The sequence below is a fragment of the Zea mays genome, chromosome 1, assembly GCF_902167145.1.
Source record: "Zea mays cultivar B73 chromosome 1, Zm-B73-REFERENCE-NAM-5.0, whole genome shotgun sequence".
Classification (NCBI taxonomy): domain Eukaryota; kingdom Viridiplantae; phylum Streptophyta; class Magnoliopsida; order Poales; family Poaceae; genus Zea; species Zea mays.
Genome location: NC_050096.1, coordinates 296,180,033 through 296,207,055, shown reverse-complemented (window position 1 = coordinate 296,207,055; position 27,023 = coordinate 296,180,033). Strand labels below are relative to the sequence as shown.

At 50.6% G+C, this 27,023-nt stretch overlaps 1 protein-coding gene across 2 annotated transcripts; it reads right to left on the bottom strand.

Moving 5' to 3' along the window:
* Positions 1-190: 190 nt before the first annotated feature.
* On the bottom strand, positions 191-25,591 carry LOC100285267 (vacuolar protein sorting 35). Of its 2 annotated transcripts, none has more exons than XR_004858200.1 (22): positions 25,249-25,591; positions 25,065-25,161; positions 24,846-24,972; positions 22,803-22,988; positions 21,916-22,003; positions 21,703-21,759; positions 21,529-21,618; positions 21,326-21,448; positions 16,586-16,660; positions 16,459-16,518; positions 4,970-5,086; positions 4,564-4,803; positions 4,409-4,474; positions 4,153-4,242; positions 3,591-3,680; positions 2,791-2,880; positions 2,193-2,261; positions 2,044-2,124; positions 1,503-1,854; positions 1,292-1,395; positions 884-997; positions 191-803 (listed from the first exon to the last, which is right to left on the bottom strand). XR_004858200.1 is itself a non-coding variant. In NM_001158161.1 (22 exons), exons 1-22 carry the CDS (start codon positions 25,369-25,371, stop codon positions 587-589), a joined length of 2,412 nt encoding a protein of 803 aa, NP_001151633.1. In that variant the 5' UTR covers positions 25,372-25,397; the 3' UTR covers positions 211-586. The 2 variants fall into 2 exon arrangements, 1 of the variants encoding a protein (NP_001151633.1); NM_001158161.1 differs by having other exon boundaries at positions 211-803; positions 1,747-1,854; positions 25,249-25,397.
* Between the last annotated feature and the right edge of the window lie 1,432 nt (positions 25,592-27,023).

The following is a 27,023-nucleotide window of genomic DNA, read 5'->3' as shown; positions in this document are numbered from 1 at the left end:
TCACTGGTTCAAGCAGGACTCAAACAGTGCTTCAAATGGTTAAATGCCCAGATGGATACACGTGTTTGTGATTGTTCTCAGCAAGAACGAGTGAAACCCAGCGAGGTCATGCCACACAGCAGAGTAATGGGTAACATTAAAATGTCAACGAACGGGCATCCAAAATGTTCAAGTCCTGCACTGGCCACTCTGAAACAATCATCAATGTCCAGTCAGAACTCAGAAATGAAGGCATGTACTCCGAATGTTACAGAGATCTAAAATCCATAAGCTTCGCATAAGGGGCGGAAATATACAACGATGAAATTCAGGTAGCAGTAGAACTGATCACGAACACAAGTAATCCTGTACAGACCTGTGCTCCCCAAAGGACACAGCTTATTGCCACCTGACTAAACCTGAAAGTGTTGCCAATGGGCGAACAGACCCGCTCAGACCGTGAGATTTGAGAATTAACAGCTCGTATAAACATCTTTTACATGGAGCGAGCTAAAACTTATGGTTTCTATTTCACTGAACCATGCCAAACAAACGACCCAATTCTCAACAAAATCGAAACCAGTCGTGGCGCCGCGCTAGTTCTGACTCATGAACTCGTCTTTATCTGTTCATATTTTTCGCCTATGCTCCCACCTTTCTGCTTCTGAAATTCAATGTACCGCAAAGTGCTAGAAAAGAATGCCTCTGTAGATGGATCAGCTACAGAGTTATCACTTTGCTTCTCCGTTCTAATCAATTCAATCAAATCTTGAATCACGGTATTTGTGATCTGCGGAATTCCTTTCTCAAAGAAGTACAAGTACCTGAAAATGGTGAAAGCATGAGGTTTACTGACACAAATCAATTATCCACCAGAAAATATCAAATCTATTCTCGAGTTTACTTGTTCAAAATCTCAATAAATAGAGTTACGGATCCACTGCTTCCCCTTGTAGCACTAGCCATCTGTTGAGCAGCATTTGCGATTCTCAAGGCACGTTTCAAACAAAGCAGAACCCTGAAACAAAGTTTCAAAATTAGGAAGTCAGTAGCCTCTTAACAAGTCAAACAAAATCCAATGGCAGTTAGCTATAACCTTTAGCTACCAACCACTAACTTGGATTTCCATAAGGATTGAGCTCATGACATCATGCGATTTTTTAAATAGACATGAACCCATGCATTAATGATAGGCACTTGTCTCAGTACCATTAGGAATGTGCAAATAATTAATTTGCAAAACTAGACACTGAAAGATGGACAATATGAACTTGAGATCCAATTAAGTAGTATGTAGATCAATCATCTTTACCTTTCACCATCCATTATCCCATCTTGGTCATCAGCCCAGAAAAGATGTGAACACGCATAAACTGCTCGGCATTGATCAGGCTTCTTGAGAAGTTTTGCTGAGTACTGCATAAAACAATAGCAATGTAATTTACAAAAGAGACTAGCGCTTGGTCCAAAGAAGACTGATTCCATGCAATAACAGTTCTCGAGAGGCTACATTAAGGGCTTACTTTGCATAAACCCATTCCCCATGGGGATTGGATGTGGAAATAAACTAATTTCCCCCTCAATCCCCTCCAATTCCCATCAGAGCTTGTTTGGTTAGAGGTGGATTGAGGGGGATTGGAGGAGATTAAATCCCTCCCTATTTAATTTTAAATAGGCAGGGATATAATCCCCCTCAATCCCCTCCAATCCACCTGCAACCGAACAAGAATCATGGATCCAAACTAGACATAAAACAAGAACCATTACCCCTGTTGTCTTGTGAGTGAGAGTGTCTCTATTTTCCACCCCAAATATATTCATCCGCTGAAGGGTCCCAATTATCAGGTGAATTGCAGTGATTTGAGCCTTTGAATCCTGCTTGTGGAACAGAAATATTGTAAAGAGAAAATAGACCAAATGTAAATGCAACAAAATGTCCTTACAAAGGCATATAGCATACATTATGATACAGTCCAGATTGCATCAAACAGCTCAATTAGGCACTGGAAGTGCACGGGTTACATGCACTAGGGCATACAGGGAAGGAGATGGGAGGGTTCATACCGCAATTTCTTCTTCATATAATATGAACGCTTGAGTAAAGAACTCATAAGCAACTGGTTCCAAATCACAGTCATTGGCAGCCTAAATCAAGAAACATAATCAGATAATAAGAGGAAGACTTACAAAAATATGCAGTATTACAAGCATACCTCTGCACAATGCAAATATAGTCTCAGAGCTAACTCTGGGGAAGGAACACAAGAAAGTGCGTCGATAGTCTGGACAAAAAAAAAAAGAAAACAATGAGTGTGCAGAAGAATATGGAGATGTTATGAAATGTTTTCGCAACTATGCATGTAACATTGGGTGCACTGTGTTATTAAGCATAGTTTGCCAGAAACTTTTGAGATGATTAACACCTAGAAATATGTGTTGTTCCGAAACTCTTCCTATTATACACAGGGGCAAAAGTAAAGAAATATAAGCTGAAAAACATATTTACAGTGTATGTATCTTTTTTATGGAATACAGTAGGTTAAACCCCTACTGTGGTAATACTCTCTCTCTCTCTAAAATATAAAAAAAGAGTTAGCGAAGTTGTACAACAAACCTATCAAGGTTAACTAGGAAACTTTACAGAAGGATGTTTAGCCAAAGGGAGAGGCTGAGTCTAATGGGCCTAAATCTGTGATAATGTAGCTTTACATTATGTACAAAACATGATTTCCAAGACTGGAAGGAAGTGTATGCATCTGTTATGAGACTGTAACGAAAGTTAGATGCATGCAAATAAATCTATGACAAAACCTGATGCAATATCTGGAATATTTTCTTTGGAGTTGCAGGAACATCCTCCCCAGTGACATCTCCATCTTGGCTTTGTAATCTCCTGACCAGCTGTAAATGATACAAGTTATCTGTATATTAGATCCTTCAGATGATAATAATCAGCAAAGCATATATGAGAAATATCACTTCCCTAATTACAAAGATCAATGTTCAACAAAGTATGGTTCGTTAACGATTTGCCAGTGAAAAGGCCTTCTAGCTAGGTTGATTAGGTGGTCTGAGTAGCACTCCTAATGTCCTGAGTTCGACTATTTGTGGAAGCGAATTTTAGTATGGGTAAAAAAATCCTCTCGCCTATCCCACAACAAAGCACAGGTCTCAGGCCCAGACCTAGTCGCGATCATTCTCACATATGGCTACGGTGCATTGTGTATGAGTGGGGTAGGGGTTCGGTGGTTTTCTAGGCCTGCGCGATGTCTTCTTAATATAAGACCCGAGGGCCATCTTACCCCCGCAGGTCAAGTTTTTTTTTTACGATTTGCCAGTGTTTCAAATGTGTCTCCAATTTAGGAGGATCATGTATACACAACTACATATTCAGTCGCATAATAATCTATTGAAAACTGAAAAGTCAACAAAAAAAATTGAATCGGAAAAGGAGCTATATTTAAATCTGAAAAGAAGTCAATATTGCTTAATAAAAGCAACAGTAACAATATAAATATCGAGTTTTAGAAGAGTATGAACATTAACCATAGAATATTTTGAAACTAAAAAAATCCTTACATCATAATTTTTCAATGAATTGTAGGACAAACCTTAAGAGCGGAGAATACTAAAGAAGGCACAGTGAAAGTTAAACGTTTGGGGCCTCCCTGAAGTATATGCTTCTGTACAGTACATAAGATCTGAAAGACCAAAAGCATACTGCAATTAGAAATCCAAACCTATCGCACTCATGCATGTGGATACAAATAAGTGCTGCTTAGCAACAGAGATTCATGAAGCAATTAGCATCAACTTATTTCAAATTTCCTATTTTGGGAGAATGAGCACCATGGTCAAGTGATGTGACAAAATCACAGGAGCAGTTCAGTTTATGCATGTGGATACAGGAAAAAATGGTTTGTGCAACACAGATGCATAGCAATTTGTATGTAATTACAACACGGAATCAATCAAAATTGAGTGTTATACTGTTATTGAAGCTTTTCATCAACATCAGCACTGTTTTTAAGGCGTCGCCTAGGCGTCCGGGCGGTGGTCTGACGCCTAGGCGCCTTGCCCGCCTACCTCGCCTAGGCGTCTAGGCGGTGGTCCAACGCCTTGGAGCGCCTTACCGCTTTAAAAACCATGAACATCAGTATAACAACAAATTACCTTCAACATCTCTTCAGGCTCATCATTGTGCAACATGTGAATGAGACGTGCTACAGAGTTCTGTTCCTCCTTAAAATCTTCTTCATCAAGCTAAAATAATAAAAAAACATTGTTACAGGTTGAGCAAACTTCATGAGAAAATGAAATTGAAATGTGTTGTGCTGATCTAGCTGAACAATATTGGGAGCACTAAGCGGCAGAATGAAGACAACAAACAAGTAAAAATTCGCTTTTCTAACGAAGTGTATGAACTCACTTCATCATCTTGAGCCCCATCCATATCCTTTATCAGCCCCTTAATTAAATCGAATAGTGCCTCAATCTGCAAGAAACAAGAACACAAAGGCATACAATTAGTTGCTTAGTAATATGCAGAGTAATAAATAATAACATCATAACATGAAATATTACCTTGTCAGAAGTAGATATGCAGGTTGTGTTTTTCATTATGCTTTGAATTATTACCACAGCCATCACTTTGGTTGTAGCATTATCAAGATAATCCATGACCCGAGGATAGTTTGAAAGTTCTAATGCAGTAACAATATTGCTATATTTTTCTAGGGGAGCACTAAGAAGTGCAACAATTTGCTTCGTTGCCCTGCTATCTTCAAGTTTTGCTTTGCCTGAAAGTTTCTTGACACATGCACCCTGTCCAGACAAATATAACGAGTTAGATTGAATTAACATTAGACCATTAGTGGATTACATCACTGCCTTCCTAAGTTCCTATCAATTATAGTACAACAAAAAAAAATGACTTCTTGAGTCAGCAAACAGACGGCATAAACCATATAATTGTTTAAAGAAGACTTACGAGCACTTGGTCAACATAATCAAGCCGGTCAGGATGTACACGGAGAGTAAAAGTCAGAAGCGATACATATAGAGTTACGGCTCCAACAACTGGCATGTCAGGTTGGGCTTCTATCACCTGCAAAAAAAGTGTATCTGTTTAGGTTTCCCAAGAGCCACAGCCCAAAATAGCTATGGAAAAAACAAATCTGGTGCAATTCAGTTACGTACTATGTATGTATGTTAGTGTTAGAATACCCGTTTAGGGTTTGGGTTTTTCCCATGTAATTACTCTCACCCATGTATAATGGGTCAGGCCCAGTTAACTCAAGTCTATTAATACAACACCCAACCCTAACACAGGGTTAGTGTTTCACACATGGTCTAGAGCTAGGGTTTTCCTCTCTCCCTCGTAAACCCCTAGCCGCCGCTGCACTCAACAGCCGCCGGCGCCCCATCCGCGGCCACTCCTCCCCCACTGCCGGCTCCCCAAGCCGCAACCCCTCTGACACTCCCCCTCCCCATGGATTTGCCGCACGGCGCTCCCCTCTCCCTTGCGGCTGCCGCCGCGGGCGTGGCCGCCGCCACCGACCTCCGTGCCGGCCACCTCCTCGCCTCACCAGCGGCCTCTGGCACCGCCACCACAGTAGCACCACGTTTGCTCGACCGGCAGACTGCCGGTGCCGCCTCCCAGGCCGCCCTGCTCGGGCTCCCCTCCTCCGGCGCTCTCTGGCTATCCCCCGGAGCGAGCACTGCGCTCCGGCGCCCCGGAACGCCCGTCGGGGAGTACCCCCTTCATCGCCGACCTCGGACCTCTCGCCTGCGCAGCAGCGCCCCCGTCGACCCCCGCCAGGCTTCACCCTCATTGCTCCCACACCCTCCAATGACTCCGCGTTGGTCACCGCCATCGCCACGATCCAGGAAATCGTGGCTGCCTCGCAGGAGCGCGAGCACGCCGCATCCCTCGCCCTGGAGCAAGAGTGTGCCATGGGCGCCGCTCTGACCACCCAGATGGCCACAGTTCAACGCCTCATCCTCGGTCATCCTTCGGACGACCCTGCGGCTCCTCCGGACACTCCAAAGGATCCCCTCACCCCTGGACTCAACACCGACCACATCGCCGATCTCCACGATCAGGCCGCCTGGCTGCACAACATCTGGTCCTGGTCCCTCGTGTCCATCGTGTTGGACCCGGCGTCCTCCCACTACCCTCGTTGGCAGGGTCATGCCCTTCTAACACTTCGGTTGTACGCTCTCGCTGACCATGCCCTCGACGACCTCGTCGCCCCGCCGTCTCCATCATGGTGCCTGATGGACAATGTTGTCCTCTCGTGGCTCCACGGCACCATCACCGTTGAGCTACAGGACATCATCCACGATCAGGCGGACACTGCTCGACATGCGTGGCTCGCTCTCGAGGAACGATTCCTCGAGAACCGGGATGCTCGGGTACTCCACCTCAACGCCCAGTTTCACCAGTTCTCTCACGGGGACCTCTCCGTGGGGGAGTGCTGCTGCCAGATGAAGGGCATGGCAGACTCCCTCCGCGACCTCAGCGAGCCGGTCGCCGACCGTACCTTTGTGATGAATCTTCTGCGTGGCCTCTGATGGAATAAGTCTTGAGCATCTAGAGGACAGCAGTCGCTTTTTGATTGTCCTTTGTAGTCTCTTTAGTATCTAGAGGACAACATTCGCTTTTTGACTGTCCTCTGTAGTCTCTTTAGCATCTACAGGAAAGCAGTCGCTTTTTGACTGTCCTCTGTAGTCTCTTTAGCATCTAGAGGACAATCCTGTTGTGTAGTGTGTGTGAGAAGGTGTGGTAGTGCAGCCTCTAGGGCTATAAATATGTGTCTCCAACTCTTAGATGGGTATGGCATTTTGAGTAGTGTGTGAGAAATAAATGAAAATTGCCCCAGCTCGTAGTGTCATCCTCTGGATGAGAGTTAGAGTCCCTCTACTTACAATTGGTATCGGAGCCAAACTATCCTGCAGCCTAAACATCTCGTGCTCATCTCCTTCCCGCGCCTCTCCCCACACTCAGTCGGCAGCAAGAGCTCCAATTGTTCCTTCCTCTCCTGCTCAGACGAGCAACCTTTCGTCTGAGACAGCCTCTTCCACACGCAGCGACCCCTCGCTAGCCCACAATGTCCCTACGCTCGGTCACTTCGAGTGCGCGGCGCCAGCAGGAGACCGAGGTCGCCGCGGCACAAGAACGCGAGCGAGCAGCAACAGCGGCTGCAGCGACAGCGGCGAGGGCAGCATGGCTGGCGGCGGCGGAACTGGCAGCAGCGAGAGCGGAAGAAGCAGCAGCGGAGGCGATGGATGCTGCACGTGCGGCAGCAGCAGAGCTCGAGGCTCTGCGCGGCAATAGAGCCGACAGCTCTGCTTCTGTCGACGACAACACCGACAAAGAGCTCAAACTGGCGAGGGAAGCAGCGCGAGAGCAGGCAGCACAGTGGGCAGCCGCGCATCCCCATGGGGGCGCGCGTGGCAGCAGCCCAGATAGGCGCCGACGCGCCGACGACGCTCCGGGCGAGGGCGCACGCGATGACAGCCAAGACGGACGTAGACACGCCGGCGGTGCTCCCGGCGGCGGCGACCGAGTCGACGAAGATCGCGGCCTCTACAGGCGGCGCGGCTCTCCCTCCCCGGATCGGTACCATGGTCGCGGCATGGCCCAGGCCATTGTCAGGGACATCGGTCCCGGCGGTGGGTGGTCTACCCTCACCATGACCAACTACGTCAAGTGGGCCGCGGTGATGAGGGTACGGCTTCAGGTTCGCCACATGTGGGAAGCAGTTCGGTACGGCGACGTCGACTACCACGAGGATCAACGGGCGCTGGATGCCCTCATTGCTGCAATCCCGCCCGAGATGCAGTTTTCGCTTTCCCAGAAGCGGTCTGCCAAGGAGGCCTGGGACGCCATCGCTGCGACCCGCATCAGCAGCGACCGTGCCCGCAAGACCACACTGCAGGCACTTCACAAGGAGTGGGAGAACCTGGCCTTCAAGCCAGGTGAGGATGTTGATGACTTTGCTCTCCGCCTCAACACTCTGTTGCAGAAGATGGTGCAGTTCGGCAACGACACCTACGATGAGGAGACAGCTGTTGAGAAGCTCTTCCGTTGCATCCTCGAGAAGTACAAGCAGATTGCTCGCTCGATCGAGTCTCTGCTTGACCTCTCCACGATGACAACCGAAGAGGCGATAGGTCGTCTCAAGGTGGTCGACGACGATGAACCACAGGCTCCCTCTGGGCCTACTATCGACGGGAAGCTACATCTCACTCGGGAGCAGTGGGAGGCCTGCCAGGGTGACAAGAAGGGGGAGTCCTCGACATGAGACCGCAAACGCGACAAGCCACGCAAGGCACGTGGAGGCGCCCAGGCCGGGGCGCGAGGACATGCTGAGGTTGGTGCCCGTGGAGGTGCCCAAGGCGGCGCCGTCGGCAACAAGAAGCCGGCACGAGACGACGGCTGTCACAACTGCGGCAAGCTTGGCCACTAGGCCAGGGACTGTCGACAGCCACGACGTGGCCAGGCCAACGTCGCACAGGCGGAGGCGGAGGAGGCTCTGCTCCTAGCACATGCAAGAATCGAGCTATCTCCAGCGGCACTGGCCGCAGCGGCACTCCACCTTGATGAGTCGAAAGCACGCGCTTTCCTCGACGACGGCTCCAACAAAGACATGATCGAAGGATGGTGCCTAGACACCGGCGCCACTCATCACATGACCGACCGACAGGAGTTCTTCACCGAGCTTGACTCTAGCGTCCGAGGCTCCGTCAAGTTTGGGGACGCCTCTGGCGTAGAGATCAAGGGCACCGGCTCAGTCGTCTTCACCACCGCGTCTGGTGAGCACAGGCTGCTCACCGGAGTCTACTACATCCCCGTGTTGAGGAACTCTATCATCAGCTTGGGACAGCTGGATGAGAACGGTTCACGCATGGAGGTCGAGCACGGAGTCATGAGGATCTGGGATCCCTCTCGTCGCCTTCTTGCCAAGATACGCAGGAGTCCAAATCGGCTATACATCCTCAATGTGAAGGTGGCACAACCTTGCTGCCTTGCTGCTCGTCGAGACAACGGGGCATGGCAGTGGCACGAGCGCTTCGGGCACCTTAACTTCGAGGCCCTGAAGCGGCTCAGTGCCAAGGAGATGGTACGAGGCCTGCCGTGCCTTGACCATGTGGAGCAATTCTGCGATGTCTGCGTGTTGACAAAGCAGAGACGACTCCCCTTTCCCCAGCAGTCGAGCTTCCGAGCCAAGGAGAGACTCGAGCTCGTGCATGGAGACTTGTGTGGCCCGGTGACACAAGCCACACCAGGAGGATGACGCTACTTCTTGCTGCTCGTCGACGATCTCTTCCGCTACATGTGGGTGATGATCCTTGGTAGCAAGGGAGAGGCTGCGAACGCCATCAGGCGTGTGCGGGTCGCTGCGGAGGCGGAGTGCGACCGCAAGCTGCGCGTGCTGCGCACCGACAACGGCGGCGAATTCACGGCGGCTGAGTTCGCGTCGTATTGCGTGGATGAGGGCGTTCAGCGCCACTACTCCGCGCCGTACAGCCCGCAGCAGAACGGCGTCGTCGAGCGGCGCAACCAGACGATTGTGGGGATGGCTCGGGCTCTCCTCAAACAGAGGGGAATGTCGGCTGTCTTCTGGGGAGAGGCGGTGGTGACAGCGGTCTACATCCTCAACCGCTCGCCCACCAAGGCACTCAACGGGATGACACCGTACGATGCTTGGCATGGGCGCAAGCCGGCGGTCTCTCACCTACGGGTCTTCGGCTGCCTCGCGTTCACCAAGGAGCTTGGCCACATCGGCAAGCTCAACGACAAGAGCACCCCAGGGGTGTTCATTGGCTACGCGGAGGGCTCGAAGGCCTACCGCATCCTTGACCCAGGAACACTGCGTGTGCGCACGACGCGCGACGTAGTGTTCGACGAAGGGCGAGGATGGTCCTGGGACAAGGCGGTGGACGACGGCACGACTCCGACGTACGACGACTTCACCATCGAGTACGTCCACTTTGAGGGAGCCGGGGGAGTAGGCGACCCTTCTTCGAGTAGGCATACTCCAGCCCCCAAGTCTCCACCGACTACAACGCCACGCTCTCTAGCTCCGGCTACAACGAGCTCTTCGCCACCACGCCATCCAGCCACGACTCCGGCTCCAGCGAGCTCTCCGTCACCACGTACTCCAACACCGACGGTACCCTCCCCGGGAACATCTTCTCCGACGCCAGCTCGTGTCGAACATGACCCAGTGGAGCTTGTGACCCCGCTCTCCCACGATGAGGAGCGCGTTGACGCGTGCTACGACGGCGAGCCATTGCGGTATCGAAAGATGGAGGGCCTTCTCATCGACCCGTCAGTGCCGGGCCAGCGTCTCGCATTTTGGCAGGAGAGTTGCATCTTGCATGCGACGATGGTGAGCCTCGGTCTTTCACAGAGGCCGAGAAACACGCGGCTTGGCGTGTCGCAATGCAGTCGGAGATGGACGCAGTTGAGACGAACCGCACCTGGGAGCTCGCTGATCTCCCTCATGGTCATCGCGCGATCACCCTTAAATGGGTGTTCAAACTGAAGAGGGATGAAGCCGACGCCATCGTCAAGCACAAGGCTCGCTTGGTGGTACGCGGTTTCTTACAGCAGGAGGGGATCGACTTCGACGATGCTTTCGCCCCCGTGGCACGGATGGAATCCGTGTGACTCCTCCATGCGTTGTCAGCCAAGGAGGGCTGGCACGTGCATCACATGGACGTCAAGTCGGCGTTTCTTAACGGCGACTTAAAGGAGGAGGTCTACGTACACTAGCCGCCAGGTTTTGCGATCCCTAGCAAGGAGGGCAAGGTGTTGCGCCTGCACAAGGCTCTCTATGGCCTACGACAGGCACCGAGGGCGTGGAATGCCAAGCTAGATTCCACGCTCAAAGGAATGGGTTTCACGCCAAGCCCGCACGAGGCGGCCATCTATCGGCGGGGCAATGGAGGAAGTGCCCTGCTGGTGGGTGTCTACGTCGACGACTTGGTGATCACCGGCGCCAAGGATGCAGAGGTGGCAGCGTTCAAGGAAGAGATGAAGACCACCTTCCAAATGAGTGACCTGGGGCATCTCTCCTACCTGGGGATTGAGGTGCGCTAGAGAGACTCCGGGATCACACTTCGCTAGACCGCCTACGCCAAGCGCATTGTTGAGCTAGCTGGGCTCACCGACTGCAACCCAGCTCTCACTCCGATGGAGGAGAGGCTGAAGTTGAGTCGCAACAGCACGACGAAGGAGGTGGATGCTACACAGTACCGACGTCTTGTGAGGAGCCTTCGCTACACGTTAGTCGGTTTCTGCAGCGACCGACGACGGAGCACGAGCAGGCTGTGAAGAGGATCATCTGCTATGTTGCGGGGACTCTCGACCATGGTCTCTCCTACTCGAGGTGCCCTGGGGAGGCACACCTTGTCGGGTACAGCGACAGCGACCACGCCGGTGACATCGACACTAGCAAGAGCACAAGCGGGATCCTCTTCTTCCTCGGCAAGTGCCTCATTAGCTGGCAGTCGGTCAAGCAGCAGGTGGTGGCCATGTCCAGCACTCCAGCTGCGAGGCCGAGTACATAGCGGCCTCCACTGCTTCGACTCAGGCGCTCTGGCTGGCTCGACTGCTCGGTGATCTCCTCGGGAGAGACACTGGAGCGGTGGAACTCAAGGTGGACAGCCAATCCGCTCTGGCATTGGCCAAGAACCCCATGTTCCATGAATGGAGCAAGCACATCCGGATGAGATACCACTTCATCCGAGACTGCTTGGCAGAAGGTAGCATCAAGGCGCGCTACATCAGCACCAAGGATCAGCTTGCAGACATGCTCACCAAGCCCCTTGGTAAGATCAAGTTTCTTGAGCTTTGCTCTAGGTCCGGGATGGCCCAACTTTCCCACAAGACGACGCCCAAGACTTAGGGGGAGAATGATGGAATAAGTCTTGAGCATCTAGAGGACAGCAGTCGCTTTTTGACTGTCCTTTGTAGTCTCTTTAGCATCTAGAGGACAGTAGTCGCTTTTTGACTGTCCTCTGTAGTCTATTTAGCATCTAGAGGACAGCAGTCGTTTTTTGACTGTCCTCTGTAGTCTCTTTAGCATCTAGAGGACAATCCTGTTGTGTAGTGTGTGTGAGAAGGTGTGGTAGTGCAGCCTCTAGGGCTATAAATATGTGTCTCCAACCTTTAGATGGGTTTGGCATTTTGAGTAGTGTGTGAGAAATAAACGAAAATTGCCCCAGCTCGTAGTGTCATCCTCTGGATGAGAGTTAGAGTCCCTCTACTTACAACCTTTAGCCCTCGCTACGGCCACCTGAAGGCTCTCATCAAAAGGACCATGTGCTTTCCCACCTTCAATGCAGTGCGAAACGAGCTTCTCCTTGAGGAGCTCACCATGGTGACTGAGGCACCCGCTCCGGCCCCAGCCCTCTACAGCGCCCCTCTCGGTGGTCAGGCGCCTTCAGGGGGGTGGCCCCTCGCCCTCCTTCGACTAGGGCTTATGTCCTCCCGCAGTCCCCATGGCTCATCGTCTAGCTTCCACAGCCGACGGAGGTCGTCGCTCCCGCAAGGGTGAGCGAGGTGGCCCCTCCGGCCGTGGTGGCGGCCAAGCGTGGCTGTCATTCTACAACCCTTGGACCATCTCCATGTGGCCAGGCCAGGCCCCGAGTGCCTCCTGTTCTCCGGCGCCTGTCCTCCTGACAGCGCCTCCCTACGGCGTGCCACCGACGACTCCGGCTCAGCCCCAGCTCCCACCCCCGGGGACCCCCACCACGACTCCTAGATCTTCACTGGCTAGAGGATGGGACATCGCCTCCCTCGCCGCCGCCTTTAGCACCATGGTGATGGCCCCACCCTCCTCTAACTGGGCGGTCGACTCCGGTGTTCCTACCAACACCCCCACTGTAGGCACGCTCTCTCGCTCCTATCCCCCATTCCTCCCATCCCTCCTCGATCGTCGTTGGAAACGGCTCCACTCTACCGGTCACCTCAGTAGGTGCCTCGGTTCTCCCTGGCCGTTCTATCTCAACGACGTTCCCGTAGCCTCACATATCACTCATAATCTTCTTTCTGTTCGTCGGTTCACCGCCGACAACTCTTGTTCCATTGAGTTTGACCCCTCTGGTTTTTCTATGAAGGATCTGGCCACCAGGACCCCTCACGCCCGTTGTGACAGCTCGGGGCCACTCTACACGCTCCAGCCTTCCACCATCGGCGTGTCTCCGCCTCCCGTCCTGGTCTCCACCACCTCCTTTACCACTTGGCATCGTCGTCTCGACCATCCAAGACCCAATGTCATGACCAAGATTACCAATAGTTTAGATCTTTCATGTAGTAAGGGACATTTTGAGGGTCTCTGTCATGCTTGTCGGTTAGGCCGACATACTCGTCTTCCATTTACTTCTTCTCGGGCTGAGCAGGCTTTTGATCTGGTTCATTGTGATATCTGGACCTCCCCTGTACTCAATTTATCTGGTTATAAATACTATATGGTGATTTTGGATGATTGTTCCCATTTTCCTTGGACTTTTCCTCTTCTGTTGAAGTCTGACACATTCACCACCCTCACACACTTCTTCGCCTGGATACCCACCTAGTTTCGTCGACCGGTATGTGCCCTGCAGTGTGACAATGGCCGCCAGTTCGACAACCACGCCTCCCGTTCTTTCTTTCTCACTCATGGCGTCCAGTGGTGTCGCTCGTGCCCCTACACCTCTGCCCAGAACGGTCGAGCCGAACACATGATTTGCACCACCACCAATATTATCTGATGCCTTCTCTTCCAGGCGTCTCTCCCTGCTAGCCACTAGGCAGAGGCCCTGCACACCTCCTCAACCATCTTCCCTCGAAGGCAGTGAGCCACTCTACTCCCCACTTCGCCCTGTACGGCACAACCCCCTCCTATGATCACCTTCGCGTGTTCAGCTGTGCCTGCTATCCAAAAACTTCTGCCACCGCTCCCCACTGTTCTTAAGGCGTCGCCTAGGCATCCAAGCGGTGGTCTAACGCCTAGGCGCCTTGCCAGCCTACCTCGCCTAGGCGTCCAGGCGGTGGTCCAACGCCTTGGACCGCCTTACCTCTTTAAAAACCATGCCGCTCCCCATAAGCTATCTCCTTGTCCCACTCGCTGCCTCTTCCTTGGCTACTCCCCTGACCACAAGGGGTATCGCTGTCTAGACCTCGTCTCCCACCGCATCATTATCTCTCGTCACGTCGTTTTCGACAAAGATGTGTTTCCCCTTGTTAGCTCCCCACCCACCGATCTTGACTCCCTCCTTGAGTCCGATCCGGTTCCCCTCCACCCAGGTGCCCCGCCTTGCGCCGTTGCCAGCATCACGCGCGGCCCGCTCGCGCCTATTCTCGCGCCACGCGCAACCTCATCGACCACGCCTGCACCATGCGCGACCCCGACAACCACACCTGCTCCATTCGCGGGCTGCTTTGCCGACCCGCCTTCGTCTACCACTGCCGCGAGCGCGCCACTCCCTCGGTGCCCACTGACCTAAGCCCGTCGACTAGCGTGGCTCGCTTCACCGACCCCACCGTCGTCTATCACCGCCGTGAGCAAGCCATGCTCGTGGCTCCCGATGTCCCGGCGGCCTGCTCCAACCCACCTATGTACCACCTGGTCGCCATCCACCGCGACCCCGGACATGTCCACCCGATGGTGACTCGGCGCGCCGCCAACGTTCTCTGCCCCGTCGACCGGCTGATCCTGGCAGCTGATACGACTATCACTCCTCCGGACGCATCCCTGATCCCCTACTCCTTTCGCACCACCCTCGCCGACCAACATTGGCGTCGCGCTATGGAAGAGGAATACGCGGCCCTGCTGGCCAACCATACCTGGGGCCTGATGTCGTGTCCACCAGGCACCAACGTGGTCACCGGCAAGTAGCTCTTTGGCCACAAGCTGACCTCAGACGGCTCCCTTGGCCGCTACAAGGCCCGTTGGGTCCTACGACAAGACCTTCAGCCCCGTCGTCAAGTTTGCCACCGTTCGCGACATCCTCTCCCTCGCCCCCTCCTGAGACTGGACGATCCATCAGCTCGACGTCAAGAATGCCTTCCTCCACGGCACTCTGACGAAGACTGTCTACTGCAACCAGCCCCACCGACTTCGTTGACGCCACTCACCCGAATCTGGTCTATCGATTGAACTGCTCCCTATACGACCTCAAGTAGGCGCCGCGAGCATGGTACAGTCGCTTTACCTCCTAGTTGCCCTCCATCGGCTTCGTAGAGACCAAGTCGGACACGTCTCTGTTCATCTACTAGCGCCGCGACAACAGCGTCTATCTCCTCTATGTCGACGACATTGTGCTCACAGCATCCACCGCCAACCTCCTACAGCGCACGATCGTCGCCCTTCAGCGGGAGTTCGCGATGAAGGACCTAGTGCCCCTCCACCACTTCCATGGCATCACCGTCGAGCGCCAGCCTCAGGGTCTCTTCCTCCACCAGTGCAGTACGCCGTTGACATCCTAGAGCGAGCTGGCATGTCCGATTACAAGCCCTGCTCCACATCTGTAGACACTTAGGCGAAGCTCTCTGAGGACGACGGGCCCCCGGTCGCCGACGTGACGTCCTACCAGAGCCTGACCGGCACGCTCCAGTACCTCACCTTCTCTAGGCCCGACATCGCCTACGCCGTCCAGTAAGTGTGCCTGCATATGCACACCCTGCGGGAGCCCCATCTCACCGCTCTCAAGTGGATCCTGCGCTACCTCCGTGGCTCCCTCGACTACAAACTCCTACTCCAACCATCCCCGACGTCAGAGCTCGTGGTCTACACCGACGCTGACTGGGCTGGCTGCCCCGACACACGCCGATCCACATCCGGTTATGTCGTGTTCCTGGATGCCAACCTCGTCTCCTGGGCTACCAAGCGGCAGCCTGTCGTCTCCCGCTCCAGCGCAGAGGCCGAAAACCGCGTCGTGGCCAACGATGTGTCAGAGGCCTCCTGGCTGCGCCAGCTCCTCCAAGAGCTCCATAGCCCCTTTTAGCGCACCACCCTCGTCTACTGCGACAACGTCAACGCAGTCTTCCTCTCCACCAATCCCGTGCAACATCAGCGCGCTAAACACGTGGAGATCGACCTGCACTTCGTCCGCGAGCGTTTCGCCGCCGGTGACGTTTGGGTTCTCAGCGTCCCTACCACGCTGCAGTTCGCCGACATCTTCACCAAGAGGTTACCGTCGACTGTATTTTTAGACTTTTGATCCCGCCTCAACATCTGTACAGGATAGAGTTGCGATTGTCGGGGGTATGTGTTAGAATACTTGATGAAGGTTTGGGGTTTTCCTCGTGTAATTACTCTCTCACCCCTGTGTAATGGGTCAGGCCCAGTTAACTCAAGTCTATTAATAAAACACCCAACCCTAACATAAGGTTAGGGTTTCTCACAGTTAGTTGCGAACATTTAGCCTTGTATCAAATCAAATGCACATTACATGTCCAAACACTAACAGCTACAGTTTTACCTTTCCAATAGCATTACTGAACTTAGCAAAAGCTTCAACTTGCAAGAACTCTGGTAACACCTGCATAATTCATTTATGTCAAGCATATACAAAATTTGAATGATCAAGCTATATAACGAATGCTTACTTCAGGACTTGAGGCAGCATAGTTAGACAATCTGTCCATAAGTTGAGAGAGTACTGTTTTGATATCAACACTTGGCTGCAAAAAGAAATTTAGAAATGACTTCAGTTCTTGCTGAAGTAAAAAATGGCTTGTAAACTCCCAAATAAATCCAACTTCACAGTATTCAGAGCTTGAGCTTGGTTAAACCTATTTATTATAGAAGATAGCAGATTAACAATCCATGCAATTTATACCTATGGCAGATATTCTACTGAAAATAGAAGGGTCGTAAATCATCATATTTTCATCATCTAAACATACTACCATAGTACGACAGTACACTAAACTTAGTTTACTCTCACGAAAAAGTTGAGACATCATGGATCAGTATATTGGTGTAGGAGGAATAACCCCTGGTTCCTAGGACCCACCAGTTAGAGAGTGCGCTGAGAGAAGAGCCCCTGATCGTTGGGGCCCATTAGTTAGCTGGGAGAGGTGAATATGTCAAACCTGAAAGAGCCCGCCCCCAGTCGAATCTCGTGGCACCGAGCCTGGGGTTGGCGTGGCGAAACCTGATAGGATGTCACAAGGGAACCACTCGAGTGGATCCCGCGTCTGACCCCATACTAACTCGTCATAAATAGCCAACCACATTTAACCACGCCTGGCACCAAGCCACAGCGCGACGCCGATCCGCTTCCCACTCATGACCTACGAGCACCTCGGGCCGCATAGCACTCATGACCTACGGACCCCAAGGACTACGGCGCATTAATGGCCCACGCAACCCTCGGCCTACGACGCATTTATAACCAATCGGACTAGGCCTGAGTGCGCAGACCTCCCGCAGGGCACTACACGATGGGATGCGTCGAGCCCCAGGCTACATAGGCCAGGGGTCGGCGTAGCCAAAATGATGACGTCTGGGACCATTGCCGCCCCCACTTCACCCGCCATGGTAAATACGAGACAGTCAGGCAGCCCCAGGCCCACGAGTATGTGTGGCTCCACCCAGGGTAAAACACTGGTTTTACCCTTGCCTTACGACTCCTTCCCAGAAAAGCCACCACTGGTCGACCCCTCTCCCAGCCTATAAAAAGGAGATGCTCCTCTAAACAAGGGGATCGAAAGGAGAGAGCTCTTGGAGCAACCAGACGCCTTCAGACGAACACGAACCCACAAGGACGAACAGGAGAAGGAGGAGCGCCGACGAAGACCAGAAGGCCGGAGCCCGTTGGGCCAAGACTTAGCTAGGACTCCACCCTGCACCCTACAAGTTGAAGGACGAGGAGGGGAGGACGTTCGCCAACACATGGAACATTGAGCAACTGCGGCGGTTCTACCCATAACAAGACTCTGACGCTCCGCAAACCTCCCTGCCCCCGACCTCAGCTGAGAGCTCGGGTGCCAGGAAGGAAGGGGGGAGTAACAGACAGAGCAGCACCTAAAAAACTACTAACCTCCCCTCTTGCTAAACGAATCTTTATCCTTCCAGTAAGTGTAACATTTATGCCCGAGAAAGGTCATGCTAATACCTCTTTTTTCTTTGTTGTATGTTTGGCTGATGCGGGATTCTGAGAAATTCGAAGGGAGCCAAAACTAACTAGGCCGCCCTTCGAAAAATGCCCCAGCCTAAGGAACTAGACGAACGATAAGGGATCGCTTTCCGGTAAAGGCCCGAACCCATTCAAAAACGACAAGGGATTACTTTTCGGTAAGGACCCCAAACCCGTTCGAAATTCCTTTTGCATGAGCCAAAGAGCAAAAAACTCATGGCAAGAAAGCCGTGAATTCTAGAGTTCAAAGGCCGGTCCACGAAGGGCTCGCGGGCTCGCGGCTGCTCAAGCGAAAAATTGAGTAAGGGGTAGCCGAAGACAGGCACACTAGCGGCCAGGACCCTAACACGCGAAGCGTTAAGGGTGTTTCCAGCTCATGTTCGAATCCTAGGAAAGTCTGACTTATGGTTTATCGCGGAGAGAGGCAGCGAGCCGTCGGTCCCGGTCGAACAGGATCGACAACTATATGAGTCGATGCCTGGGAGTATGAGGACAATCCCCAGCGAACCCCGTGCTTGGATCCTGCTAAAGCATCCAGGGCCTCACTTGGATTACCCACTTGTAACTCACCGAGCGCCATTGCTAGCCCATCGAGGAAAGCGTGGTACGGCTCACCTCCCCTCATACCTGCATAGGATGCGCAGGGGAGAGTAAAACCAAAAAGATGAGGCAAGCCCCCTAGACGGACCTCTGCATCGAGCAGGGGCTCGAGGGCTCGCCCCGCGCGGGTATGGCAGATGGACAAAAGTTGCACAAATGGCACCCCCTAGACTCATAGAGTGCTCAGAGAGAGGCAGGGCCTGGGGGCCCAGAACCCATAACTGCCATAGCCAAAGTCGCGCGCGAAGTTATGAACAAAAGCAAATCGTGGTATTACAAATGCGTTGTTATTCCATTCATGTCGACCCCCAGCGTGACGTTCACATCAGCGCTGAAACCGCCCGTGGATGGGCCCTAAACCGAAGTAGACGTACTCTAAATAGACCGATGACATTTCGAACTCGCGCGCGAGAAAGGGCACTCCAACACGAACGAGCATCATCCGCCAGAAACGGAAAACGGTAAGCCAACTTTCCTATTATTTCAAAAAAAAAGGTCACGACGAGGTGTGTTTACAATGCAGGATCAGGAGCGCTGCGAACGATGTCACCCACGGACAACCTGTGAACAATACGGCTCACTGCTTCGTCATAACGCTCTAGCATCTCCATCAAGCCTTTGCTGGTAAGGCCGAGGGAGGACCAATGACCCCTTGAAGGTCGCAGCCTGTCCTGAATTCCCCGACGAGTAGCGCCGCGGCGATACCGCGGTGAGCACCTAGACCAACAGCGCCCCGAACAGGGCGTGGGACGTCGTCTACGAGCTCCACCAGAGAAGAGTCACACACCCCGATGAAATCCAGAGCCCGACCCAAATGGTGTCGCAGCTCCTTGAGCTTGGCCTTCAAGGCTATTAGAAGAAAAAGCAATCAGGGCTTGTACAACACCAAGGGTTCGACGAAGCAAGAGGAAAGTGTCTTACCCGCCGCGCGACCATTAGACTTGACAAGCCGAGACCGGAGCAGCTCCACCTGGACCTCGGCAGCCCTCGGCGCTGCACGAAAGACTCCATGGCTCTCCCAAGAGGCTGAGGAGAGAGGGGACCACTGCTCCAGCCACGGCGAGCCAACGGACGACCTCTCAACGAACCCCATTCGAAGCTAGGATTCGGAGACAAAAAAAACCTGAAAAGAATGACGAGCAAACACTCGTCTAAACCTCACCTTAAGTAGAAGCAGGTCGCGTCTGAGGACGACGCGCCTTGCGAAGAGGCGATCGTGGCAGCTACTCGAAAGGTGAAGATACGGACAACGCTCGACCCGAGAAAAAAGAAAAGCCCCCGCAGGGACACTCCACCGGGGTGCTCGGGGTCTACTGTCGGAGGAATGACCCTGGTCCCTATGACCCGCCAGTCAGAGAGTGCGCTGAGGGAAGAGCCCATGATCATTGGGGCCCGTTAGTCAGCTGGGAGAGGCGAATAGGTCAAATCTGAAAGAGCCCGTCCCCGGTCGAACCTCGTGGCACCGAGCCCAGGGTCAGGCGTGGCGGAACCTGACAGGAGTGGTCGAGCGTGTCGAAAGGGAACCACTCGAGTGGATCCCACGCCTGGCCCCATACTGACTCGCCATAAATAGCCGACCGCATTTAACCACATCTGGCACCGAGCCACAGCGCGGTGCCAGTCCGCTTCGACCTACGGGCACTTCGGGTCGCATAGCACTCATGACCTACGAGCCCCTCGAACGACGGCGCATTAATGGCATGCGTACCCCTCGGCCTACGACGCACTTATGGCCTATCAGACTAGGCCTGAGTGCGCAGACCTCCCGCAGGGCACTACATGACGGGCTACGCCGAGCCCTAGGCTACGGAGGCCAGGGGTCGGCGTAGCCAAAAAGATGATGCCTATAAAAGGGAGACAGCGAGGCTGCCCCCACGTCATCCGCCGCGGTAAATACGAGACAGCGAGGCTGCCTCGGGCACCACGAGTACACGTGGCTCCACCCAGGGTAAAACGCTGGTTTTACCCTTGCCTTACGGCTCCTTCCTAGGGAAGCCACCGCTGGTCAACCCCTCTTCTAGCCTATAAAAGGGAGAGACTGGCCTCTTGGCAAGAGGATCGAAAGGAGGGAGCTCTTGGGGCAACCAGATGACTTTAGATGAACACGAACCCACAAGGACGAACAGGAGGAGCGTCGACGAGGACTAGGAGGTCGGAGCCCCGTTGAGCCAAGACTTAGCTAGGAATCCACCCTACAGCTTCTAAGCTCCACTTGGGAGCCTCTCCTCCCTCTCTCTCAACCGCTTGTAACCCCTACTACGAGTTTGATCATCAATGGTGTCGGTAGCACAAGCCACCGATGACTGAAAGTAGGGACGTTCTGCCTAAACCAGTATAAACCTTGCGCCCTCCGCGCACACCCTCCAGAGCCCGGAACGCGTACAATAAATTTACTTGTCGGAGTGAGGTACGAAACACTGACAATTGTCATGTATGGTACTGTACAATTAAGATTAGTACACGATTCAAGTGCATGTGAATTTATTTTAGATGGCCTCCTGGCTGCAACCATACGTCCATCGAAGTCCAGCATGATGCATTACAATGAAGAATTTGTAATCGCGAAGGCAGTAAGGATCAAGCTGAAAAAGGTGAAGTTGTCAACCTGAAGCTGGGGAAATGCATTCAATAATGTTTCCAATGTTTGTAAATGGTATTCATCTGGAAAGACTTGGATTATGCAGTCCATCAGGTAGAACTGTGCAAGGTCATCCTTACAATTAACCACCTGCCAATACATTAATACTTAAGTTCCAATACAATCAATAATTTAATATATCATAATCATCAATACTTCAGACTGCAAACCTGCTCTAATATCCTTGGAAGAACAGTTTCTTTGTACATATCAAGGTCAACACCCTCAATCTGGCTTAGAACATGAAGGTTTTTGCCTACCTACAAGAAGATTAAAAAAATAATGCCAATTTGCATGACTTCGAAAATACAGTTGAGTAGAATATCCAGCTGTCACTGAATTACCAGATCACGCAGTTCATTTCTTTCCTTCCCACGCTTTTCCTTTTCTCGGGCAGGCCCCTATAGACCAAACAGATCTTTTTCAGTTTCATATAGAATGGCGTACCCGGGAATAGATTTAATCACTGGTGTCATTCATGTGGCATGGTAAAATGCATGGTAAAAAATTAAGGAACAAAGGCAGATTCTGCCTTAGGTTACAAGCCTGCAATATACCAGATGTTGCATCCGAACCCAGAGTTTGTTCATTTCTATGAAATTCTGAAGAACAAATTCAACTGCGTCGTTAATAGTTTCAGCATCCCTGCATGATTAAAATTGCAAAAGATGATGGTATATATACACACTTTAAGGGGTTTATTATAATCTTCATGTCCCAATTTTCAACTAAAATAAATATAACTGACTACAGTTTTCCTCATCTCTGCTGATCCTTGGTCAAGCAGGGAGTTAGGATGGCTGGATGGGAATATACAAATGTGTTTAATACAGTTTACAAAACTATTAACAGATTAGTGACAGAAAAGAGTTGCCAACAAAGTGATGGCAATTAATGCACAGCAAGTTGCAGCACCAAACATAAGTACTCCCTCCATTCCAAATTATAAGTTGTTCTAGATACTAGTTTTCTGTGTATCTAGGCATAGTATATATCTAGTTGCATAGATAAAGTTATGCACCTAGAAAAGCCTGAACGGTTTATAATTTAGAATGGAGGGAGTAGAAGATTGTATGACCTATGAGTAGTGAAAATATGAAGTGGGGACTAATTGACATCAGTTCCCATCTTGTAAAGTCAAGGCCATATGTAAAAATTAATGCTACATGTGATATTTGCAACCAGAGAAAGCAGCTTTACCCTAACTAACTTGTGATTGTGATTACCATGTTTCATGTTAAATCTATTGGTTTAAATTTTTCGTTGTCAGTTTAACTTTCAATCCATAATAACGCATCGTTACAAAAGAAGAGAAAAGGAAAACATAGTAAACACTTGGAAATAAAGAACAAACTAACTCTTGGCCAAAAATTAGCTTGATACTATTGAAACTCTAAAAAGGCTTGGTTAAGTAATATCATGACATGAAGTAAAGGTACAGTACCCTTCATACTCGGAACCAATATCAGGCAACTTGTCTCTGCTTATTTGAGAAAGATAACTTCTCAGAAAAAGGCCACGAAGGGGATGCTGAATGCCTCGGCACATTTCAACGAGATCTTTAAGAACATCTTTAGCAGGAGCCTCTTTCGATTTGATGTACACAGATCCCACCGTGCACAGGAGATAGCTGGCATGTAAACACCAAATCAGATGTATGTTTTCATAAATCATAGGTATTATCCTTGAAAAAAGATTAGCTCTTCATAAATTTCATAGATGTTCAAGAGCATAACGGAAGTATCATGGCAAAAAAAACATAACAAAAGTACACTATCAAACACGAGTCATGCTAGGTCTGATATTTATATTGATTTTTATACAAATTGACTATAGTAAAAAAGCAAACAGGTAAACCACCATAATGTGCTGCCGCTGCGGTCACAGTTTACGCAGATCTCTAACATGAACTTGACAACCTGCTTGTACAACACTTCAAATTTTCTTCAAAAAAAATATATGCTCCTCCAGTCAAAAATATACACTTCACCTTTAGACAATAGACATTGACACAGTCTCTAACATATACCTTTGAGCACTGTTTTCTCTACTAATATATTTATAACAATACAATCCATTTATGAAATTATGAAAATATTTTTCAAGGTAAACCTACATATCTGATTTTAAATTTTCCAAGGCTAAATATTTTTAAGTTAATGAGTAGTTAAAGTCTCACAACTTTCATCTTGTACAAAGTTTCAAGTATTCATGATCACTGACCAGGGGGGTAACGACTAACGAATTGCAGGAGTAACATCTGTTGAAGTGTATAAGTGGATTGCCTAGCTTCTGCTAACAGCTTAAGCTTTTGGGTTGAATTGGTTAGTGCGTCCACTAACATGGTATCGAAGTCAGATGTCTCAAGTTCAAATCCAGACAGAGGCTTTATTTGTGTCTGCACCCCTTTATTCCCACGTTTGCGCCTTTCTCTCCAACTGCACGTGAGTGGGAGTGTTGAAGTGTATAAGTGGATTGCCTACCTTCTCTTAACAATTTAAGCTTTTTGGTTGAACTGGTTAGTGTGTCCACTCTAACAACATCAACAGAATGAAGTTTGATTACAATCGATCAGAATATAATAGATCTGATTTGCGAAAGGGCCTCTAGCCTAGCGGTTAAGGACTTCCGAGTAGCACCTCCAAGTCCTGGGTTCGATTCCTATCGGGAGCGAATTTTCAGGCTTGGTTAAAAAAATTCCCTCGTTGTGCCCCATCCGCTCTCGGGGTACGATGTCCTGTGCACCACCCTCCGGTTGGGCCGTTGCAGAGTGGACAGTTGACGCCGGCCCGTTAGTGATGGGGGGCAGGGTTCGGGGATTTTCTCGGCCGGGACCATTGTTTCGGTCTCTTCTTATATGGAATACCGGGAGGGCGGTCTTTCCCTCCCCGGCCGAGTTTTTTTTATAATAGATCTGATTTGATGAGACATACAGTGGAACTGAAATGTATTCGCCATGGATATTAATAAGGATTGGATGCCATTGAGGAAGAATTTCCATGTTTTAGAATATTTTTAGTTTAAACCTAAGTCTATGTAGAAAATCCAATCAACTACGTTACTCGTGATCAGAAACACATAATCATTTATGTGGACAACAAAAGAAGCCCACATCAGCCTGATCTACAAGTGCACTAATACAAATTCGTGAACACTGTAGGATATAGTTACTGTAGCGTGTGCCCTCAAAAAACAAAAAACCCGCATTTGGATTAAGTAACAAATATGGCAGAGAGAATCAGAGAAACAACTAGTGGTATCCTGACATAATGATGATATACCGAGTTCAAGAGTGGATACTAGAAAGATGAGCATTGAGTTTAATTCGCTCGTGATCAGAAGAGTCCGCGCACTGTTGGGTTATATTTTATCAAGTTAATCATACTGTCAATAGAGACATGTTCTTATTTTCCTCCCTGGCATTTGCATACATAGCAATGAGAACTGAGAATATGCAAAAATGGGGGCAGCAGGGCAGCAGGCTCACAGTCTCGGTAAGACATTCCCAGCATGCTGCACAAGCTCGTACATATCAACCACAGAGCAGCTGCCCCGGCGAGTCTCCTCCCTGAAGAACATCTCCAGCTTCTTCATCTCATCAAACGCCCTCATGTCTGCAGCGGACAAGTGAATCCCATCAGAATTCCGACCGATCCCACTTCCAGAATTCCACAGACCCAGCAGCTCCAAATCCACAGTTACTCACACAGCTCGTAGTACTTGTGCGGCGATAGTCGCGAGGTGCGCAGTTCGGAGAGCATCTGCGCCGAGTACTTGAGTGCGTCCTTGAGGTTGTTGGAATCCTGCACCCAAATCGCACGATTGGAACACGGACCGAGGAAGGAAGAAGCGGTGGGGAGGTGGGGGTAGAGTTCCGCAGGAGGACTTACGAGGGCGCGGTGCATGTAGAAGGCGTTTTGCTGGACGCCGGCGATGCCCTCGGCGAGCCACCGCTCCTCGTCGTCAGCGCCGCCGTCGGGGAGCATCCGCACCGCCGTCGATGCTGACGCCATCCGAGACGGCTGAGGTGGATCTGATCGGTCTCGCCCGCGGCGTCGGAACTTGGGTTGGATCTCGCTCGTGGGCTGTCGGCCTGTCGCCGAGGCGTGGCTTGGGTTGGATCGATGTGGGTGTTTGTGTTCAGCTCTGTTCGTCGCGCGTATTTTTATTTGTTTATTTCATTTGTTTTTATGGTCCGATCGGGATCAGATGAGTTGACGCGCTGGTGTTGCCAGCGCTGACTGACAGTAGGTCTCGGCATTTGTACCAGTTCGGCTATCAAAAGTGTTGTCAAGAAGTTAAAATGAATTCATGGTGTTTATTTCTTCTTAATAGGAAAATTCTATGCAAGATTGCAAGGTATCAATTGAAACCAACCACAGATAGTATAAGTAGTCATGATAGTTTGATTTTAAAAAACTCCCCACCATATATTATCTTTCAAAAAGACCCTTCTACTTTTTCTGATATATTTTTAAATATATCATCCCACCTCCACCAATACTACGTTAGTTTTCGAGAAATTTGTAATTTTATCACTCTCAATTTTTGGCTTTCTGTTATTATGTCAACATGTGTGTATGACTGGTGAGACCATCTGTATCTATGATTTGTGGGTCCGATGACATATTGACAAAGTTCACAAATCACAATAACAAAATTGTCAATGGCTCGTTAGTTTCACATATCACACCAAATAGTTGGTTTGCACTTCATATGTTTCCAATCTAATATGCGTCCTACACTCCATCCAAACTACGTTTTGGCTTTCTATAAGTATTTTTTATTATAAAAATTATAAATATGAAAAAGTGCATCATTGAGTGTACTTTGTTGGACATTGTCGGTGTTTTGGGTCCGACCGCACACCCGGGGTTGCCCCTCAAGGTGTTTTAGGAGTAGGACGGTGTCGCCGACTGTAGCAAAATGGTTCGTGCCAGGTGCACGAGGGACAATGGACAATGTTTACAGGTTCGGGCCGCTTAGAGATGCGTAACACCCTACGTCCTGGTGAGTATGCGTTGTGTAATGGGTTACAAGGTAGCTTTCTCAAGCGAGAACGTGGAGAGTTGAGGTGGGTGGCTGAGTAATGGGATCGATCCTCTTGAAGGGGTGCCTGCCCCCTAGGCCTTATATATTCGACCGTGGGGCAATACACGTGGATATGATAACAATATGCACCTAAAAGATAGTGAACTGTTTGAGTCTATCTTCCTATGATTCTGCCGACCTATCCTCGCCTGGTTCCGTTGCGTGGGGCTCCAGCGCGGGAAAGTCGGATCCTTGTTGTGGTCGCTTGCTCAACGCTGTGGGCCGTCCGGGCTTGCACCAATCCGGTCTTATGTCGATCTGCTTTACTGACTGTTCCTCCCCAGGCCCATGAAGGAGTGACCTTACGATCCATTGGGCCCTTGGGCCTTTCGTGAGGTCTTTCCTCCTTCTAGTGGACCCGGGGGATATCTGTCCCCCACAAGCCCCCGATCTTTGGGTTGATTTTGAAGTAATCAGCCCAAAGATCTCAGGTCCAGCTTGCAGTCTTTATTTATGATAAGAGATGCTTTCCAAGCAGTCCAGTAAAAATGATTTTTTACTATCTCCTTCTGCTTAGATCACTCGTAGACTGGAGCCTTGCTTCATGTTTGTGCCTTAGAGGTCGGCATTTCTT

Coding starts and splice junctions, on each gene's coding strand:
- LOC100285267 (NM_001158161.1), bottom strand. CDS start 25,371: ATGGCGTCAGCATCGACGGCGGTGCGGATGCTCCCCGACGGCGGCGCT. Junction 22,004..22,802: donor ATTGGTTCCGAGTATGAAGG/GTACTGTACCTT, acceptor TTAATCATGCAG/GGATGCTGAAACTATTAACG. Junction 3,681..4,152: donor AGCCTGAAGAGATGTTGAAG/GTAATTTGTTGT, acceptor TTGGTCTTTCAG/ATCTTATGTACTGTACAGAA.